The sequence below is a fragment of the Pinus tabuliformis genome, chromosome 8 (assembly GCF_031772625.1).
Source record: "Pinus tabuliformis cultivar Carrire ecotype Pingquan chromosome 8, CPIR1, whole genome shotgun sequence".
NCBI lineage: Eukaryota > Viridiplantae > Streptophyta > Pinopsida > Pinales > Pinaceae > Pinus > Pinus tabuliformis.
In genome coordinates, this window is record NC_142294.1 from 1,658,960,114 (window position 1) to 1,658,983,201 (window position 23,088).

A 23,088-nucleotide genomic window follows, 5' to 3' on the forward strand; every position below is an offset into this window, starting at 1 on the left:
ATATAGAACAGTCAACTCTGTGCTTATTTCTTTATATTACTTTACGTTAGCTTTGACTTGTTAGAGTTTCCCTTCAACCACTGAAGCATTTGATGGAGATTGACAGGACAAACTAATATTGTCAATGGAAGAGCGAATGAACAGGTGAATCGTCAATGAAGGGAGGTGAATTTGACAAAAGCACTAGTTATAGATTGAAATAAGGCAATTTAAAATATTCCCAGCACGAAGAACTCAACCAAAACGGCAATTAAAAAACTTGGATAGTTGAAATAGCGATAGCTGACTGGCTATGGCTTATAGTTAACATCATGAGTAGCAGTTAACTAAATTGCAATTAACCATGCAGGTTCATAAAAAGCAAGTTTAGATACTTAAAGGAAGACAAGAACATAGATAAAAAGGGACTCTTGAAAGCTACAGAAGTGAAGTGATCGATACAGTAGAGCACCAAGAGAAGCAAGGTGCTCTCTACAGCCAAGGTGAAGGAAATGTGTCACATCCATCTATCCATTTGTCATTTGTAAACCAAAATGATTAAAAAAAAGAGATATGTAATGGGAAAAAAATCTAAAAAGACCATTAATTATCATGTGTGCATGTGTGTGTAATGCATCTATGCTAGAATTGAAGGAATTTGGAGATGAAAAAGAAAGAAATGATAATAGGTGGAGCTAGGAGAAGTAGAAAAAATTAAAAATCAGAGGGTGAGAATAGGGGACAGAACTAGGATTCTATGTTTGGAACAGCTAAGCTATGTTGGCTAGGCAAGTAGGCTCACCATATGATAGAATAAACCTCCTAGTTCTGAAGCATATCTTGGTATCCCTAAAGTTAGCTTAGTAGGCATCACCAGCTTTGAAGAGTTCAACTTCACTTCTCTGACAGAAACAAGAAGAACTATTTTCAACCTTACAGGAATAGGATTCTTATGAATAGAAAAAGGATTGATATTAAGTTGTACATGTACTAGCTCAATTTTGAGATGTTATAATGTATTTAACTAAGTAAATTTGGGGAATTCCTGATTAATCTATACCTTATTTTGTGACAACCTTATGTTATATATTGCCATCTTTGTTTTAGGGCATATTTGGTAGATTTCAAGTTCTCTAAAGCATTATCGATGAGGAGATTGACTTGGATTAGTCAGGCTTAGGTCACAAACAGCAAGAAGTATCTACATTATGCTGACATTTTACATATTATGCTGGTGATCGATAAGACCTGTACAATCACAATATGTTGTCATGATGTTGAAAATATGAGATCATATGTGCACATTAAATCTGTCCCAGTACCCTAGACTCAACTCCATGCAAAGTATACTCAATAATTACAACCTGAATCCCTCTCCACAGCAATGAACATGACACAAATCAAGCATGACAGTGCTCACAATTTGTTGAGGTCTCCTGAGAGACTTTTCTGGCCTATTGTAAATGCAATTCAGGCTGCCTGCAAAGCAAGGGAGAGGTCTAACTGTTATGATATTACCAACTCTAGACAGGTCAGAATCAAAAGATCAATATGTCATTAAAACTAAGGAATCACAAATAGGGGAAATGCATGAAGCCCACCACCCAAGTAAAAGTCAAACAAGAGAGAAAGCTTCATAAAAGGCAGAGTCCTAAAACTAGATACTTTAAACGCCATTTAACTTGTTTTACAGAAATGTCTACAGTTGAATATTAACATTTATTATTAGATGCTTGTACTGGTGGCAGGGATGCAACTGCATGTAACACTAGAGGAAGGAGGCAACCACAACTGCAGTCAACTAATGCTTTTAGATATCAAGGTTGCCTGTCTAGAATCTGTCTACTGGAATGCTAACCATTGTTGCTGCTTGGAATGATATTGATCTTGAGAGAATGCACGCAAGGAGAATGAACACAGAATCCAACTTCGTACCTCCATTAATTCCCTTGTATCTATCATATCATCCAAATGGCACTAAAAAGAACTTACTCGCAAAGCTGCGCAGTGTTTGTGTACACAGCCATTGATTGGGTTTCCCCATGCTTTGCACTTTCAGCATTCAACTGTTCTAAAATTGAGGCACCGTGTAAAAATTTTAAAGATGCACGGAAGTAGAGATCTGTATATCCAAGTTCATCGCCTCCATTTTTCTGGATTGTACAACACTCAAAAGTTAACTACTAACTATATTTACGGATCATACATGAAACTGACCATAAGCCAAACCCAAACAATAAAATCCATGAGCTATTTGGCATAGACAAAAATACAAACCTTTGCCCTATCTGCCCTCTGTTTCAAATCTGTAGCTTCCCTTAAAGCTAAATTTGCTGTGGCCTGAGGATTTTCATTCTTAACTGCATTTGCAATTGCTCTCTCATTATCCCTGATAATAGATTCATTAACCATTGGAGGCTTCATCTGGCAGTACAAATCTCCATCACTGCTTCTACCTGATTCTCTAGGAATTCTTGAAGACTCTCTGCTACAGGTGTCCAGCACTGATCCTTCTAGTTGATTGTTTCTACTGGGCAAGCCTGTCAATCCAAAGTCATGACATTGTTCCTCAGAACGATTTGCTGAATGGGGTGAAGCTTTAGCTTTGACTTTATTAGAATTTGTTTCTGCCTCCCCATTCCTTTCTGTCAAGGACCAATCTGAGGACCTTTCTCGTACAGATGATTGCTGTAAACTAGAACTTCCAGCTTTACAGAGAATTGTCCCAGACTTACCTTTTGAGTGAGAATCAAGACAACAGATCTCTCGGCCTTCATCATCTAGCATATCACCTCCTTTCTCACAATAAACACTTTTGTCCCTCCCTCTTTCTTGAACCCTAAAGGATTTCACCCACCCTACCCTGTTTTCATAGCTAGCATCTATGACATCATTATGCTTAGTGCAATCTTCCATTCTGACATCTTGCTTGCTGTCAACTGCATAATGCTCAACATCATTAGTACTCACTAATTGTTCAGAAACATTTTCAGATTTGGTTTTATTTTTCAAAAACTGTTTACGCTCTCTACCACCACTGTCATTCAAGGCCTGCATTCCTGCACTGTTGCCTCTAGCCAGTGAGAATTTTTCAACTTTTTGGTTCCTTAATGGTGATGAAGAAACCGAAGACTCTACTGGAGATTCCCGTACATCCTGCAAAGTGGCTAAAGTCCTTGGATAGCAGGGCACCTTTGAGGAACTTGACGTGGTAGAGACACATGAAGCCCGAGCAATAGAATTCTTTTTGGATGGCTCGGTAGCATTAGAAACCTTCTTCATTACATTGCACCCTGCAGATTGTTCCATGCCATGTTCTTTAATAACATTAGTTTTTCTTTTACCTTCCATCTCATCAAGCAAGGTGTCTTGATTTGAAGAGAGTTTCTTCATGTTATGCTTTTTGCCATCTCCCTTGCTTCCACAAGGTTCCGTTCTCTCTGTCATTGAGGTCTTTTGTCTTTTGGGTTCAGTTTCTCTTTCTCCTTTCCTGCTAAGACAATTGTCTCTCACGCAGACAGTTTCTAGCAGGCCTTGCTGTGATGTCTGGCTATCCTTCCACTCCTTGAGCTTTCTTTTCTTTGTTGCCTGTTGCTGGTCCTTGTACTTACTGTCACCAGCAAGAGAACAATCACTCATTTCATGTTTAGGGATTTTAGGAGTAGTGTCTCTAAATTTCATCAGCTTGGTTCCAGATAATTTAGCAGGATCCCCTTCATTTCTGCAAGGACCAACTCTCACAGTAGGATCAGCTTCCTGAAGGAAGTCCTCCTTGCTAGTTTTTACACAGTCCTCATTACCCTTTTTAGCAGATGTAAAAAATTTGGTTTCAGGCTTTGAAGGCTTAATTTTTAGACGTGATAAATCAACTGCTTCAGTGCATCCTGCCATAAAACAATAAACAAGACACATGCAATAATGTCTCTTGAAACAATTTTTTAATTACCAATATGTTTGTTGAATGATGTTCCTGAAAGAAAATCCCACCATTACCTAAAAAGGCTTCCGACGCTTCTGTCTTTGCCTTTTTAGAAGAAGATTTGGATTCTTTTAACTCATTGTCCATCTTCCGCTTTACTTTTACAGGGCGCATATCCAATGGTTCATTATTGCAATCTATCATAGCAATGAAAAGAACACAGTCATTATATAACAATGTGGTAGTACAACTCATATTTGAGTTAAATCTTTCAGACGAATACAGTTAGGAGTAACAATAGTTATGGATCGGGTGAACGAATGAATTGAAGACAGTTATGAATATCAGTCTGTGTAAGCCATGCCACCCAACTTGGTAATACTAATACTGGCCATTAATGCCTTGGCAATCTTTCAGAGTAAAAACCAAAAGGAGTTATACGAAAGGAAGGATAAAACAATCAGAATGCATTTGTGCTGGACCCATCAAAGAGAAAAGGAGACAAAAAGATCCAAAAGCATTAGAAGGTCAATTATGTATGGCCAACAAATTTCATCATGTGTGTGTATTTCATCATATGTGTGTATCAGCCCCAAGGGTTAGCTCAATAATCAATTGGTCAAGTTCCTGTTGTTAAGCATCTCTGATATTGGGAGGTCACAGGGTCAATTCTCTCGACACCTTGGGGGCCAGGCTCCATGTTTGAGCCTGCGGGAAGTGATCCCTTCGGGTGGATCTGCCTGGAACAACATTCCGTGGATACAGCGAGTCACCGATCCATATCAGAGCTTTACTCATAATTTGCAGGGAAGAATTGTACATAAAGTCAAAAAATTGAGTCAAGAATGTCATTCCCTCCAGATTATTCATAGCATCCATGACATTCAACAAGATACTATTTCACAACCTTCTAAAGCTTTTTTTATTCTAGCCTTATTTTTCAATCATTATGAAAGCCTCTTCTTCCCCCTAAGCTTATCCATAAATCAGAGCACAGAATTGTATCCACATCTTAATCGTTATTAATAATGAAACCCTTGAATATTATTGATTACTCCATAAATCATTTCCGCAACTGTATGTTATCCAAAGCTTTATAAATAATTAATTAATCGATAACGGTTCCAGGATCTGTATCAATATCCAGGTAACTTAAGCGATGTGCATGGGAAATTTGTTTTCAATGTATGGATCACATTTTATGCTAACACATATAGCTGCCAATTGCTTAATGCAGACAACTTTTCTGTATGGTATAATTATCTGACAATTTATTTTTACAACTGTGTTTTTTTAAGTCATTGACAAGATTGGATTTTGGCAGGTTTCAGTTTCAAATTTTCAAATATATTTGCGCTGCAGCTCACACACAATTCAACAAAAAATTAATAAATTTCATCATATAAATACAGGGCATAGAACATAGGTATGTTCATAGTATCACAGTGCCACATCGAGAATTCCTGCAGATATATTAAACTACACAATTTTCTTACAAACTGGCAAATATAGACAGTAAAAGAAGCATCTCACAAACTGGAAAATATAAACAGTAAAAGAAGTTTCTCAAGTTCACCTCTAGTAAAATGTATTACAGTGTTGACAGCAAGTGCCTGCGAAAGAGTTATAGGTAACTCAAAATCTAGTGATTTTAGAGATGGTAATCTTAACCATTGTATTCAACATCAGCCCATCTGAACCGTAAACTGGTCAAACCGGCCGGTTCAATAGCCCACGCCATCGAACTGGTTGAAGAACAGGGTTATCTAAGTGGCCCCACCGGTTTTTTGGTCTGACAAGCCATAAACCGGCCAGTTTATAAATCATGATAGAACCGGCTTGTTTTCCCATAAACCGGCCAGTTTATTGCCAGGCCAATCATGGACCCTACAGAATGCAGTTTTCTGTGTATTGAAGCGGTTTTGACGGAAACTTGGGGCTGTTTCCCTCTGAAAACAGCCCCTCCAAGAAAAGCAAGTCTCCCTCATTTGCCTCACAACTCTCAACCCTAGCAACGCTAGCATTCAACGGTAATGTTACATTCTTAAAGTAAAAGTTACTTAAATTTTTAATATTACCATGAAATGATTCAGGATGTTTGAGAGTGGTTTCGACCTCATTGGATTTCATGTGGAGAAACTAGAATTTTAGATTTCACTCGAAATTCAACAGACTTAACGCTTTTCAAGGTTTCATGGATTGGGGGTTTGCAATGCTTCCATTTGACTCTATCATGCGTGACAGTATGAGATTGGCATTTGGTCAAGAGCATGAAACCCTTTAAGTACCTTGATGTTGGTGGCATTGATTGTTGAACATTGTTGATGTTGGTGGTTGTGAGTGTTGAAATCCTCTACCATGGCCTTAAAAAAATGTACCCTTATGCTAAGCTTTTTCTACCACATTATAAGGTTAAGGAGACGAACCCTTCACTCAAACCAAAATCATTGGTTAGGAAAGTTAAACTTTTTCAATTTCTATCACATTATAAGGTTGAGCAAGATGATGTTTTATGTATCTCTTGTTGATGATCCCATTTCTAGTAGTGCTAACCAATGATGAGTTTCATGAGGGATCATGTTGATTAGTGATTTGTACTTTTGATGTCTAGTTTTGTGTTTTTTTTGTAGCATCGAATGTGTTTTAGTCTCTAAACTTTGTGGAGAGGCTAAAACACATGAAATCTCGAAAACCCAGAAGTCGTTTCTAGAAATTCCACCTAGAGATGGCTTAATTAGATTATTAACCTATTTTTTAATGTTTCCCGAGTCCAAACTTAGAAAAATTGGTTAATTAATCAAAACTAATTAAGTCAAGGTGAGAATTCTCGAGAAACTCACACAAATCGACTTTGATATGATCTTGGCCCTTGATTAAGATTTAATCTTGGTCATTAGAGCCCCAACAGAGGAGTATAAGAAGTCGATGGGTAGATGGAGAGTGCACCAGTTGCAGACTAAGTTACCGGAAACGCCTGAAGAATTTGCCAGAAACGCGGATCCCCATTTCCGATACGGAATCGGATACAATTCTTGTCCGAAATGTTGTAAAAACGTTTTTGTGCCATAAACGTTTTTGTGCCATTTCAAAAAATCGGAAATTTCATATTTGGAATTGGATACATTTCCAAGGGATTTAATTCTTTTTGGACCCGTTTCTGAATTTCCGAAATTCGGAAACAGATCCACGATAATCATAATCGGAATCCACCCTTAAAATGTTAAAAAGCATGAAAATTTGTATAGCCATAAATAAATAATAAAAATGAAGAAATCAGATTTGCAAATAAACTCACTATAAACACAACATCATAACGTCTCTTCTAAATGTTTAGAACAACGACACTCCATATATTTATCAAGGATTCTTACTAAGAAAAAGATAGATGTTCAAAAATGCAAACAAAAGGGTTTGATGAATGTCTTCGTAAAGAGATTTATTTGAGCGATTAATTTTCAATTTGGTTAAGGTTTTGTTAATTGTCATTGATTTTGTTCTTGATTTCATAAATCCCTCCAATATAACAAATCTTCTCTAGCCAATCTTTTGCCTACATATAGTCAAGAGACCAAGCTGACGTTGAGAAGATTGAAATGTTCAAATAGGTCTTGATGGAATATCCCAATGATCCCATGGGCCTTTTAATTGCCATGCAAGGAAGATAGATATCCTCTATCGTGCATGACACGTTCTTTGAAGGAGTTGGACCTGAAAGCACAAACATTGTAGCATTTTTTATTACATTAATAATGATGATGATAATATGTTGAATGTTATAATAATCACTAATGATGATGACAATGTTTATGCTGAATTGACGATGATTATTTGTTTATGTTGAATTCATGATGATGATTATGTATTTTTAGATATAGATTATAGATTCTAAAAGATGAATGGTAATATATATATATATGTCGTTTCCTTGCCGTATCGTATCCTGATTTTTCAAAAATTTGTCATATCCATTTCAAACCCCGTATCCGTTTCAGTGCAACTTAGGTTGCAGATACTCAGTGATCTAGGAAGTTCAATTTCCCAATAGCAGGTGATTCAACAATGAGATCAAGCCAGTGATCGAGTAGCAAGTGACAGAGGGGCAGCATAGAGATTTTTTGGAGGAGTTTCCAGATCCAGAGGAGTCATAAGAGGAAGCCGAAATTATTCTCCAAGAGGCTACACAGGGACTACGCAGTGCCTTAGGAAGAGCAATTCGATTTGGCTGTGGAGCGAATTGTTTTAGGTGTCGGAGGCCGAGAAAATTTCCAGGACCTGGACAGACACTTCCAGCAACAAAGATAGACAAGTTGTTTGATTCAGAGGGAGTTATGGGTTGAGCGTACAAGGGACTACGTAAGGCTTGCACAGAATTTGACACAGCTCATCCCAGGCATTAGTTTATGAGCCCAAACTAAATCGAGATTGCTTGGACAGGAGGGTAAAATTCTCTCAGATATTTTGGTCAGTGTTTCTCTTCGATAGAAACGTCAGTTTGGCATCATTTTATTGTACTCAGAATTTCCGCTGCATAATAATAATAAAACAATCATATGTTGCACTGATTTTCTCAATTTGGGTTTTTCCAAGGACGATTGTCCAAAAATAACAGTGTAAAAATTTTCTCTGTGTGCTAGAATTTCTCTGTTTCTAGCTTTCTATTTTTCCGCAGTATTTTTATGGTGAAAATTGCAATTGTGATTTTATTCGTTGTTTGTCGTAGCAAATAAACTGCAAAATTAAATTTACAGTTTGAAGAATAATTTCAAGTTGTTGCAATAGAAGAAATTTTTACATGGCATCAAAGCATGAGTGGTCAGCAGGGAAGCTCAGAAGCGGAGAAGGGAATTTCATTAATCAAAGGGAGTAGCAAGCAAGTTTTCTCAAAAGCTACGCAGTACCCAGACAGGTAGTTCGAATTGTTGGGCTAAGAGTTCGGTTTTCAGTTGCAGGCTTGCAAAAAATTCGAAGTTGCCCAAGATAGTGATTCCGGCAGTTAGAGGGAGCAACAGCAGCTCAAATTTTCGCTGAGCAAATTCCTTGGTTAGACGCAGAGGGTTTTGCAGCAACAGAATCAACGTCGGGTGAAAGAGGAATAACACACAAAAAAAAAATTATGACCATGGACATAATTGACATTCATGAGGCTTCAGATCCGCCTTCCACGTTGGAAGACAAATTTGCTTGCTTATCAGGATCAGCTTCACAGGGTGTCTCGTATATAGACAGTGGAGCGTCAACTCATATGACAAGGGTTAGATAATATTTCTCTAGCTACAAGGAGGAGCAGATGGACTTCTAGATAATGATGGGGAACATAATGAAGTGTACTCGAATAGGGAGAGGTACCATCGATTTTCAGAGGGAGTCAAGAGCAAGAACCAGCGCTACAGATGTATTGCATGTCTCAATATTGGGTATGAAACTGATTTCAATATCCCAGTTACAAGATAAGGGATATGATGTCCACTTAGTAGGGAAGAAAGTGTTTGTCAAACACTCAAGCTGGAAGAAGGTAAAACAAATGGGAGTTTGAAGCAACAAATTGAATAGATTACAGCTCGATTCTCCAATGGCACTAATAAGCAATAACAGTAGCAATGGGAAGCAACTGAATGAACTATGGCATAGGAGAACAAGACATCTACAACATGGAGCACTCAAGATGCTCAAGGAAACAGTAACAGGGGTTCAAGAACATGGCACGGAACACGATGATGTGAGCAAAGGATGCATACCTGGGAAGTATGTTAAGGCAGCATTCCCAAGAAGTGGCAGCAGAGCAAATGGCATGTTAGAACTTATACATTTAGATATTTTTGGCCCGACGTCCACTAGAGCTCTCAATGGTGCCGAATACTTCGTCACCTTTATTGATGACCATTGCAGGAAAACATGGATCTACTTCTTGAAAAGCAAGGATGAGGTCTTTTGATCGTTTCAAGGAGTTAAGGCTCTCATGGAGAATGCGACAGGGGAGAAGATGAAGGTGCTTCGCTCAGATAATGGTGGAGAGTATATTGATAAAGACTTCACATATTTTTATGCGAAGGAAGGCATCAAAAGAGAGTGGACAGATCGATATAATCCACAGCAAAATGGGGTAGCGGAGAGGAAAAACAAAACCATAGTTGGGGTTGTAAAAGCAAAGTTATATGACTAGGATTTGACTAGATTTCTATGGGTTGAGGCATGGAAGATCAAGCTTTTAAGAGATCTCGTGAGATGCCTGCAGGTGATCAGAATCAGCCAGCTAAAGCTCCATTGGTCCAACCACAAGGGCAGCCAGTGGGACAATTACAAGGATCTGGTACAGTAACCAGTATTGTACTAGCATTTCCTCAAGAGCAGGGAATCCAGTGAGATCTCAGGAGACAGAGCAACAGGGGCAGGATGAAGAGGAGTTGGTTGAACCTCCCACTACTAGTGGTCGAGCCAGCGGAGAGGTTCATCAAACATTGAGAGATGCAGAGGAGTTTATTGGAGCTCCTAGGACAAACAAGAGAGATCGCAGACAACCTAACAGATATCAAGCATTGGTAGCTCAAGTTACAGAACCTTCCATCTTTCAGGAAGTCACACAACATCAAGTGTAGGTAAATGCCATGGCAGAAAAATACAGCTCTATCATGACAAACAATGTTTGGGAGGTGGTGTCGAGGCCTGAGGGCAAGTCAGTTGTAGGATCTCAATGGATCTACAAAATCAAATATGTTGCAGATGGCAACGTGGAGAAGTAGATTATGAGGATACCTTCGCCCCAGTTGCAAGATACACTTCTATTTGGTCAGTTATATCCCTAGCAACTCAAATGGGATAGCAGATTCACCAGATGGACATCAAGACAACATTCTTGAACGGGGGTGATAGAGGAAGAGGTGTACATAGAACAACCAGAGAGCTTTCAAACTCATGAGACGCACACTCATGTGTGCAAACTAAAGAAAGCTCTATACGGGCTCAAGCATGCTCCCAGGGCATGGTATGGTCGAATTGACAGCTACATGCAACAGATGAGATTCGTCAAGAGGGACGTAGATCCCAACCTTCACTATCTGATGGTAGAGGGTGAGCCACTCATCCTAGTATTGTATGTGGATGATCTCTTCTTGACAAGATCATCAGGGCTCATAAAGGACTGCAAGAGGAACCTAGAAGCAGACTTTGATATGAAGGATTTCGCGTTGATGCATTATTTCCTAAGATTGGAAGTGTGGCAAAAAGGATGAGGAGATCTTCCTTGGCCAGGAAATATACGCTACAGATATTCTGAAGAGATTCACAATGCATGATTGTAGACCCATGTCTATGTCCATGATCACCAACTGGAAGAAGATAGATGCATCAGATGATAAGGATGTCGACCCCACCTTGTATAGACAGCTTATCGATTCTCTCATGTATCTGGTCAACACTAGGCCAAATATTTGTTTCACAGTGAATACCCTCAGTCAGTTTATGGTAGAACCAAAGAGGATACTTTGGGCAATAGCGAGGTATTTGTTGAGGTATTGGCATGGTACAGCCGAGTATGGGTTGAGATATACCCGAGGGAATGACGTCAAACTATGTGGGTTCACAAATGCAGATTGGGTAAGCAGTTTAGTGGACAGGACAAGTACCTCTAGGTACTGCTTTAGCGTTGGATTAGGGGTGGTCTCTTGGTGTAGCAGGAAGCAGAAGTTAGTAGCACTGAGCTCTACAAAAGCAAAATATATGGCAACAAGCACAGTTACATGCAAAGTTATATGGCTTCGGAAGCTACTAGTAAGCTTTTTCAAGCAAAGGATGGAGGCGATTGTGATAATCAAAGTTGCATTAAGCTCTTTGAGAATCCAGTGTTTCATGATAGGTTGAAACACATCGATATTCAGTGTCATTTCATCGGAGATTATGTGCAGCGTGGAGCGGTCCAGGTACAGTATGTTCCCACAGAAGAGCAGGTTCCAAAATCCAAATATACTCACGAAAGCTCTAGGGAGAGCTAAGTTCGTCTATTTAAAGAACAAATGGGTATGGTGGAGAACTCGTTTCAATAGTAGGGACAAATTATTTTGGATGCTTCTCAGATGCAATAGTTGCAATTGCAGCAACAACAGATGAGAGGGAGTTTATGTGCAAATACTGAGTTGGCAACAGTATAGCAGTGTCAGCAGCAGCATGGATGGAGCATCAGAGTTGGCAACAGTATAGTAGTGTCAATTGCGGCATGGATGCAGCATCAGAGTTGCGCAATGGTTGGTGGGCAGCAACAACCGGACATCAACAGCGTGACAGGAGATGGTACAAAGACAGCGTGTTGTGGCAAGGTGTGCAGCACTAGAACAAAATCCTCCCTAAGAGGGAGTCTTAGTTTTTGTAGCATCGGATGTGTTCTAGTCTCGTAACTTTGTGGAGAGGCTAAAACACATGAGATCTCCAAAACCCAAAAATCGTTTCTGGGAATTCCACCTAGGGATGACTTAATTAAACTATTAACCTATTTTTTAATGTTTCATAAGTCTAAACTTAGGAAAACTAGTTAATTAATCAAAATTAATTAAGTCAAGGTGAAAATTCTCGGGAAACTCACACGGCTTGACTTTGATATGATCTTGGCCCTTGATTAAAATTTAATCTTGATCGTTGGAGCCCCAACAGAGGATTATAAGAAGTTGATGGGTAGATGAAAAGAGCACCAATTGCAGATACTCAGTGATCTAGGCAGTTCGATTTCCCAATAGCAGGTGATTCAACAGCGAGATCAAGCCAATGATAGAGTAGGCTGGTGACAGAGGGCAACATAGACATTTTCCAGAGGTCCGGATCCTTAGGAGTTAGAAGAGGAAGTCGAAATTATTCTCCACAAGGCTACACAAGGGTTCCTCGGTGCCTCAATAAGTGCAGTTCAATTTCACTGTGGAGTGGGTTGTTCCAAGTGCCAGAGGCCAGGAAAATTTCTAGATGGCCTGGATAGAAACTTCTAGCAACAGAGCCAAGCAACATTTCTGATTCAAAGGGATTTTAGGGCTGAACGTACAAGGGACTGCGCAAAAGTTGACGCAATTCATCCAGAGTGAGTCAAGATTACTTGGAGAGGGGGGCAAAATTCTCTCAAATATTTTGGCCAGTATTTCTCTCAGATAGAAACACTAGTTTGGCATCATTTTATTGTACTCAAAATTTCTGCTGCATAATAATAATAAAACCTTCATCTGCTACACCGATTTTCCCAAGTTGGGTTTTTCCGGGAACGATTGTCCAAAAATAACGGTGTCAAAATTTTGTGGGATAGAATTTCTCAGTTTCCAGCTTTCTATTTTTCCGCAGTATTTTTATGGTTAAAATTGCAGTTGTGATTTTATTCATTCTTTGTCGTAGCAAATAACTAGACAATTAAATTCACAGTTAGAAGAATAATTTCCTGTTGCTGCAATAGATGAAATTTTCACATTTTGCTGTTATTACTACCACTGCTACCGAGGTTGCAGAGGAGTTTTAGGAGTTCTCAAACTCTGATCCAGCTTATTTACGTAGCTCATGTTGATGATCCCATGTCTAGTAGTGGTGATGAGTTTGATCATGTTGATCACTCAATATGTGGACTTGTAGTAGGCCAATGGCCCCATAGCTTGTAGTATTGTTTTTGGACTCTAGAGGCCATTTAGAGCCTCATTGATTATGTATTTTGATGTTGATAAGTATTGCACTCAATGCCATTTTGATATATCCACCTTTACATGGTATATAGGTGAGCAAACTTTGCATATTTTGTCTCTATTGGTTTGGAATCATGGTTTTAAATCTTAAAAATAGTTTTTTCATTAACAAATAATTATTTCACGTATTTTTTAAAGACTGCTTCGTTGAGATCTGACTAGTCCCGGTTTGACCAATTCCAGTTTTAAACCCAGTTTGACAGGTGGACCAGTCCAGTCACCAGTTCAGATTTTGAATACTATGATCTTGACAAAAGCTAGCCATTCAAATTGTTATTGCAAATTTACAACAGCATATGTTGGTGTCAAACATGCTACACAATTATGATGTAAGAGAGAACTACTCCCCAAACAATATTTTCTCAGATCAGCAGAATGTTCTTAAAATGATAGGTAGAATGATAGGTAGGCCTAATATGCATTTATTTTCTGTCGGAACTTCCCAACCATAAACAACATATGTTCCAACAAATTTTAACAAATGCAGCAACAATTTGCATACCTTTGCTTCCAAGTATTCTTTTCGGCTTTTCCTCTCTAACTGGATGCTTTTGTTTTCCTGCTCCAATTAAATTTGCTTCATCATCAGAGTGTGATAAACTTATGCTGCCATAAGATTTCTCCATATGTGATTCAGATAGTTCAATCTTACTATTTACACTTGGAAGCTCTTTCTTCCCTACAATGGAACTTGAAAGCTTAACCGAGTCTGATACATTGAGCAAACTCCTCTGCACAACCCCTTTCTTCATATTGCCAATCTTTTTACTTGACTGTAGAGCTTTTGGCTCCTGAATCTGGTATGCCTGTTTAGTATCATGCAAAGGTGCAGAGGCAACAGCAGCTGGAAGTTCAATCTTCCCTTGATTTGCCTCTGACTGGACCTGAGCTTGCGAAATTCCATACAGATTATACAGTCCCTGTGTAGTGTCTTGCTCAGGGACATCACAGCGATTCATACCAGGCCTGCTCAAAATAAAAATAAAAATAGTGAGGTAGGCAAAAAACAAAATTAAAAGTCTAGAACTATTGTTTGAGAATGGAATGTTATTAAATTTGCTAGGCTTTAGCAATGATCACATGGCCCAACACAAGGAATGAGACATAAAGAAACATTGTAAATCCAATTCATCATCTGATAAAATTTCATAAAAATAAAAACAAGGAGACTTACAGCCAAGAGAGCATACGGCAGAGCCACTTTTTGGGAAGAGAAGAGGGTTCTACTCCAAATGGAAGCAAGCGCCATTTTTCACATAAATCACAGCAAACCCAGTTATCATTAATCATAACAGGAGCAGCTAGTCCCAATGGAGGATCCTGAGTGGGAGTCTGTGCTGGCAGAGGCTGAGTACCAACAATATTTGAAACGTGATCTTTGCTCACAGAAGTATTTTGCCCTTTTTTGAAATCAGATTCACCAACAAGCTCTCTGTCATTTTCCTTTTTGTTCCCCTTTGAAGGTTCTCTATCAAAGCATTCAAACTTTGCTTGTTTCACAATATCCTTACAGTAAGCAACATTGACTTCTCTCTTAACATCAACTTGTTCATTCTTGGCAACTTTTGCACCATCTGCATAGAAGTTCTTAGCAGTTACTTTCAATGATACTTTGTGCTCTTTATTGCCTTGAGCAGAAGTTTGAGACAACAAAGAATCCTTATCATACATTTCTTTTCTTTTGTCTTTGCGTGACGCTGTTAAACACTCTTTGTTTTGTCCCTTTGTTGTTTTTTTAGATATATTAATGTTACTTTTTAGATTTTGGGACACACAGTCCTTTCCATAAGCCTTATTTGTACCAGCCTTTTTATGAATGACTACTTGCTCAACGTCCTCTCCCGTAGTTCCCTTTGCTCCATCATTCAAAACATTCTTGTCGTTATGAGCATTGGAGATATTTGATAAACTTTCTTTTGTCACTTGATTGAAATCAATTGTCTTTTTTGCATCAGAGACAAAATCTTTGTCACTAATCTCCGATACTGCTCCTTTAACTTGGTCTTGCCCTTCCTTTTTATAAGTTTCCTTCTCACAGTGTAGCATAAGACCCTTTTTATTCTTAGAGAATTTTCTTGTATTTCCATAAATATCTGCTTCCTTCTGTCCAACTTTCAATAAAAAAGCATCACCATCTTTTGCTAAACTGTTGGATTCCTCTGTTCTTAAACCTGTTCCCTTTGTAATATTTTTTCCTATGTTAGAAGCACTTATTGTTTGTCTGTTATCTTCAAATGACCCTTTAAACAGAGGTTTTGATGAAATATTTGACAAAATAGAATCCGAATCTTTAGCCATTCTACTATTTTTCTCAGCGTCATTCTTCACTTTCTTGGCTGTATCACCTTGAGAAATTTCACTGTGTGTATATTTCCTTGGCTTTTGCGCTTGATTGTCATTCCTAAACTCAGAAGCACAGCTATTTAGTATAGGCTCTTCCTTCAGCTGTGTTTTCTCTGTCCTGCTTGTACTGTCATTTTTATATGGTTCATTCTTTTGCGCCGACAATTCCAAAATACTTTTCGGAAGAGGTGAAAGAATAGAATCACCGGGTATTTCATACGATGTCATAATCTGCTTTGAATTTGTCATGTAAGGCATCCAAAATCATACTTCATGAAAAGAGGCTCTCATAATGAGATTCACTCCACAAGACTAATAAAAACAAAATAGGAAGGAAAATGCTTACCTGAATTATAGATAAAGGACTCAAATCAGGTAGGCTCTCTGCTTCAGTCAAATCCATCTGACTTTTATTGGGGCTACTTTCAAGTGATGGGGAAGTAGAAGGCTGAAGCCCTAAGTCAGTGTAAATTGCAGTATTTTTGTGGTTGGAAACATAGTCAGAATTCAATTTAAAACGCAATTTCCATTTCTTCTTTTCTTCACCAGTCAAATTACTAAGTATTGGCCCTTGTTTCATAGAAAGTGCTTCATCAACCTTCACATCATTTGCAGTCAAACTTCTATTTGCAAAATCAACTACTCTCACTTCTCTGGTTCCTGTTTCAGATGAACTTCCCTTTGCAATTGAACATAACTTTGAAGGCGGATCAGCATTTACTGGTCTAGCAGTCTTCTGCCATATATGCTGTTAGTTAAAAAAATGATCTAAATATGGTGAAACTATTGATCTAATGTATCTCCATTAGTCTCTCATTCACCCTAATTATTTCACCAATTAACTTTTTATAATTACTGATATCAAATATGTCAAGGTTTAAAGTCAAACATACCATCATAGACTCGTTGTTTGTGGGCCTTTGCAAGTTGTAGTTCTGCACTGGCATCAGAGATTTCTGTTGTAGCAATCTTGAAGGAGACTTCTCTACCGCTGGTAAAAATGAGCCATACATTCCAAACATGGGGTTGCGTGAATTCCGCACAAACAAATTTTTAGGGAACTCTGTAGAGTCTATACAGTTCACTGTTCAACATGTAAAAGACAACAATGCAAAACAACTTTAGGAAGCACTATACAAGTAAAGCACAACTTTAGAAAGCACCATACAAGTAAAGCGAATCCAAATACTACAGCTTCAAAGGGACCACACCAAAATCTTTCATTAGAATTGTGTGGGTCACCAGCAAATATCACATTTGAAAGTTGGCACAATATCAATCTTGTCAAGATGTCCTTGGGCAGAAAATTTGGGGCATGTTGAGTTGTTTTTATTCCAATTTATTGAACCAAACGTTACATACTAAATTGAGTTTACTGGCATTATTTTGAAAGTACTTTACCGCAACATTTTTTCAACAATTTTAACTGTCATTTGTTAGTGCATGTGATGTAATGATACCTCTGATAGCTGACACTTCTATCATATTTCTCATCGGGACTGCAGTTGAGCATTATGAGAACTTATATAATATCCCATAATTCAGATAGACAAATTTCTGTACCTCACACTATGTGGCACAGACACATCACCAACTTCCCACATAATGCACTTCAATCCTGGTACTACCGAATTTCAACACATTTTGGACATGTATTTCAGAAAGAAAAAGTTAACTGGCACACCATAATGCAACAGGGTACATCCAATATTTACTCATGACATGATGACAGTTTTATAATTAAAATCGATAAGATTGCATTTTCACCTACATATGCCAAGCAAGTACATGAGAACACAGACAAATTTCCATAGACCATGATTTCTGCTCAGAATCATTATTAACTTTTTATTTGCATCATACACGAGATGTGGGTTAGATAGGATTTGAGGTCTCTATAAAATCATGTGAACAGGTAATGTGAGGCAAGAGATAAGTGAATCACATCTTGACATAGTATAATTCTATTATGGCAACTGGTATCCTTGTCATGGGAATTATTTTGTAGATCAGCATATAGATCTATCTTAAGTACGGATCTAAAATGTGCCGAGAGGGATCAAATTTCTTCACGTGCAAACTTCTTTAGAGTGCAAAATACAACGTGTTATTTTTCATTGTCTAAATTGTATTTTTGAATGCTATATAGAGTATATATATATAGGACAAAATAAACATTTTAACCATAAAAACTTAATTTTTTTCATGATATATACATAATTTTTTTTAAATGATATATAATATATACATAATTGACATTAAAATATTTTATAAAGGCAAATTAAAATGGTTTTTTATTATTAATATATTTAAGTATATGTCAATATTAATTCGTATTAAAATATTTTATTGATAACCCACATTAAATATTTTTTTATATACAACATTAAAATATTTTATTTTAACATTTTTTCTATATATAGATATATATGAAGTTGAACTTGATATCAACATAAATTAATTAACATAGATCTTCAAGTAGTTTATTTAAATCTCCTATTGAAATATTTTTGAAAACTATCAGGTTTAAACATCTTACTAACGCATTTTTTTAACTTCTAATTACTTTACAGCATAATTTTTTTTATTATAGCTGACATTATTTTCCTATTTAGAGCATAATTTGTTTTTTTTATTTTAAAGGGGGCACATGTCAACTGGACGGATGGACGGACTCACACATCTCCCTCATACTGGACTGTAGAATGAACCTCTCGGCTCAAAAAGATAAGATAATCTTATTAATGTCCAACAAATGACCACAGAAGCAGGTCAATGAGACTCTAAGTAGCAGGAAACGCTGGGCAGGGGTCCGTTTCCGTACGGAAACGAAACGGAAACGGGTTTCCCCGTACCGTACGGCGTGGAAACGAGTTTCCGTCCGTACGGGCGCGTTTCCCGAGATGGAAACGCGCCCGTACGGACGGAAACTCGTTTCCACGCCATACGGGCCCCGTTTCCTGTAAAAAAGCACTTGTTTTTTTAAAAAAAAAAATTCCTAATTAGTTTAGGGTTTAGCTTAGGGTTTCTAATCACTTCTAGAAAGCGTTTCTAAAGTTATAAAAGAGTTGTGCCTCTCATTCTCTCATCACACTATTCAGCAAGGAGTTTCTCTTGGAGATTGGCAGTTGTTTCAGTAGCTGGTGTTTTGAGCATTGAGCAAAGTAGATTTCAGCAGCGGGAGAAAGAGATTTCAGCAGCAAGAGAAGGAGATTTCAGCAAGAGATTTCTGTAGCAGCAGATTTGGCTCAGCTACAGCCATATTTATCTTCTCTTTTCTGGCATTTCCGGGTAGTTTCAACCACAGAAAATTAATTTGGGTAAGCCACATTCATTTTGTTAGTTTTTTCTTACTATTTCTTCAAATTTTCTAGGGTTTATGCAGCTAAATTGCTGAAAAACGTTTTTTATTTATAGATTTGTTTTTTAAATTTATTTTTGCAGCAGATTTGGCTCAGCTACAACCATATTTCTCCTCTTTTCTGGCATTTTAGGGTAGATTCAGCCACAGATAATTCATTTGGGTAAGCCACATTTATTTCTTAGTTTTTTCCTTACTATTTCTTTAATTTTTCTAAGGTTTATACAGCCAAAAATATGAAAAACGTTTTTATAAATTTATTATTTACAGATTTGTTTTTTTAATTTATTTTTGCAGCAATGGCTTCCAGCCAAAGTGCAGCTACAACTTCAAACCCTAGGGCCAACCCAAGGGCTGAATATTATCCTCTTTGGAGGCATGTGGTGAAGCTTCAAAAATGTGGAGGTGGTGGCTCATGGGAATGGCGATGCACTCTTTGCAATATTACGTACAAGGGCTCCTACCCAAGAGTGAAGGCGCATCTGTTGCATGGAGGAGGACAGGGGATTGTGGGTTGCACAAAAACAGCAGATCCGTTGGTAAGGAGGGCATATCAAAGAGAGCAAGATGAGGCGGATGGTACTAAGAGGAGGCATGATGAGCATACTCAGGCTACATCTAACATTGAGCCAAGGATTGTAGTTGAAGCAAGAAAGAGGAGAGGTGGTCTGGGTCACAGTCAAGAACATGAACAAGCAGCACCCAAACATACCAGAGGCTCAGGGGCATCCCAATCAGTTCAGGATAGCAGAATTGCTAGATTGGTGAATGTGCAAGCAAGAGAAGAAGCTGATTCCAGAGTTGCCAGGTGCATTTATGCATGTGGTATCCCATTCAATGTTGTTCGCTCTCCTTACTGGCAAGATATGTTGAGGGCAGTTAACAAAGCTCCTCAAGGGTACAAGGGGCCCAACTATGAGAAAGTCAGAACCCAGCTTCTCAAAAATGAGAAGGAACTTGTGGAGGACGTTTTAGCTCCAATTCGTTCTTCCTGGAGTAGCTCTGGGGTTACCATAGTCTCAGATGGTTGGACAGATATGAGGCGCAGACCATTGATAAATATCATTGCCACTTCCCCCAAAGGAGCAATGTTTATCAAGGCAGAAGACTGCTCAGGAGAGGTGAAAGATGCACAGTTCATTGCTGATATTATTATAAAAGCTATTGAACAAATAGGGGCTAACAGGGTGGTGCAAGTTATCACGGATAATGCACCAGTTTGCAAAGCTGCAGGTTTGATTATTGAGGGGAGGTATGACAACATATTTTGGACACCATGCATTGTCCATAATCTGAATCTGATCTTAGAGGAGATCGACAACAAAGTTTCCTGGATAAAGGAAGTCACAGGGGATGCAAGGGAGATTATCAAATTCATCACCAACCACCACCAGTCTCAGGCCATATTTCGAGAGTACTCCAAATTGGAGTTGTTAAAAGTTGCTGAGACAAGATATGCCTCAAACTTCGTGATGTTGCGCCGCCTTGTTGAGGTTAAGCATGCATTAGTTTCTATGGTGGTGAGTCAACTGTGGATTGAGTGGAGACAAGCAGATTCAGAGCGGGGATCTATGGTGCGTAGATTGTGCCTTGATGAGGATTGGTGGAGCAAGGTAGATTTCTTGCTAAAGTTCACAACCCCTGCATTTGAGCTTCTCCGGAGTGCTGACACTGACCAACCTTTCTTGGGAGAGGTATATGATGGCATGGATTCCATGGTTGAGAAAACTATGGAAATCATTTCGCAGGAGTCTCCACAACTTCTGTTTGTTGATGATCATTTTGCTGGTTTGATCAAGAAAATCATTGTTGACCGGTGGAACAATTTCAATACACCATTGCACACTTTAGCACATGCTTTGAACCCCAAATTTTATGATGGGAGCTTATTGCTAAAAGCAATGGGAAGAGGAAGGCACCCCATAAGGATAGAGAGGTGGCTACTGGGGTGAAAAAAGCACTAATGAGAATGTTTCCTTCTCACCTACATAGGGAGGTAAAGGAGGAATTTGCCAGTTTTGCTGCAGGAATAGATGATTATGCAGATATATCAGCTTTGGAGGAGAGAAGCACCATGAATCCAGTTAGGTGGTGGATTTGTCATGGAGCAAATGGTGTACATTTGCAAAGCCTTGCCATTCGTATTCTTTCACAAGTGGCAAGCTCTTCATCAGCAGAAAGGAATTGGAGCACTTATGGTTTTATTCATTCTGTGAAGCGCAATAGGTTGGGCTCACAGAAAGCAGAGGATCTTGTTTATGTGCACTCCAACCTTCGCCTTGCATCTCGTAGGGTCCAGAATACAACAGTGGTCCTTCTAAAGAATGGGATGTGGATGCAGAAAATCCTGATTTGGATCTCTCTCTTGCTGCCCTGAATATTGAGGAGGATTCTGGAAGTGGAATTGGTGCATCATCTTCTTCAGCACCACCATCCACTGTTGAGCATTCTGCTGCTTCTATTTTTGATGAGGATTGTTATGATGAGGATTAGTCTTTTGTGACTTGTCTCTATAGTTCTTGCAGCCTTATAGTCTTTATTGTACTTGCAGCCTCATATACTAATATAAATAAAGGCTGATTTTGGATTTTCCAGTTCCTATATTTTTATTTTCATTATGTGATGACTCATGAGTAAATGTGATCATTGTGATGTAAATTTAATCTTAATGTTAAAATGTTTAAGTAAATGTATCATTAATGCTTTATGATTGCAGTCTTGCACATATATATATTAATAATTTTTAAATGTTTTTAATATATATATATATATATATATATATATATATATATATATATATATTCGCGTTTCCCCGTTTCCAAAATTCGGGGAGGTCGCGTTTCGTTTCGCTTCCGCGTTTCGTGTCGCTTCCCCGTTTCCCCGTTTCGTGCAACTTAGATGAGACTAAAAGAGTACAAACAGTGTAATACAAAGTGAGAACACACAAGCAGCTGCACAATCAGCTTCTATAACTATGCTATTGCTAACAGCAATAGGAGCAGATCTAAGAACATGAGCTAAAGGACCATCTCAAAGAGAGAAACAGGGAAATTTAAATGAATACATAGAGAAAACTCATCAAGAACATCTCAAGAAGGAGCTGGAGCTGGAACTAGAAGCCGAGGCACAAAAGGGGGGGATAAGAAGAGGTATCCTAGTCTGAATCCTCAACCACACAGAAGGGGACAATGAACTGTCTGCGGAAGTCATCCAGAGAGTAAGCAGGGACTGATGGGGGCCAGATGTGCTATTCTGGGAATTGAGCAAGAAGCCCTGAATTGAAGTAGACACAACTTGGCCAGAGATATGCGACAAGTCTCTCCATGGATAAGCAATTTGCCCATAGTTGGACCACTAATATTGCATTGTGTATTATAGGGTATATCCAAAGTTACTAAATTATAATCACCAACCACATTTTATTCAAAACCGCTTGAACATGAAGACACAGAATTTAATGGCATTGACAAAAACAATTATAATTTAACACTATTATAGTCTTTTCAATGCATGATGTGTAGAGAATCAACTATAAAATGATATCTGAGATTAGATTACACACATTGGGTATGAGTTGCACATATATTACATTAGTCAATAAATAAGAACATAACATACATAGAGAAAATGATAGCACGACAGAAATGTTGCAAAAAAGGCCTTAGAACAGTTAGGAACCTAAATATGGTATAAATCATAATATTCAATATTAAGGCAGATATCTGACAGACTAACATATCCTATCTAAGGAGATATCATAGCAAAAAGAGTGTCAACTTTCCCCAAAATTG

The 23,088-nt window shown here is 38.2% G+C and overlaps 1 protein-coding gene across 7 annotated transcripts in view; it reads right to left on the minus strand.

Annotated features, from left to right (window-relative positions):
- LOC149242555 (cysteine-tryptophan domain-containing zinc finger protein 3-like) overlaps window positions 1-23,088 on the minus strand; it is a 45,828-nt gene that overhangs the window by 20,294 nt on the left and 2,446 nt on the right. For 4 of the 7 annotated variants that reach the window (XM_089374274.1, XM_089374272.1, XM_089374273.1 and 1 more), the window contains 7 exons: window positions 16,830-17,020; window positions 16,283-16,684; window positions 14,768-16,167; window positions 14,096-14,559; window positions 3,973-4,095; window positions 2,257-3,863; window positions 1,972-2,132 (listed from right to left, as the gene is read on the minus strand). In XM_089374274.1, the coding sequence (XP_089230400.1) occupies window positions 1,972-2,132; window positions 2,257-3,863; window positions 3,973-4,095; window positions 14,096-14,559; window positions 14,768-16,167; window positions 16,283-16,684; window positions 16,830-17,020 (4,348 nt within the window). The remainder of the gene's footprint in view (window positions 1-1,971; window positions 2,133-2,256; window positions 3,864-3,972; window positions 4,096-14,095; window positions 14,560-14,767; window positions 16,168-16,282; window positions 16,685-16,829; window positions 17,021-23,088) is intronic. The other 3 variants (XM_089374276.1, XM_089374275.1, XM_089374278.1) reach the window with 3 other exon arrangements.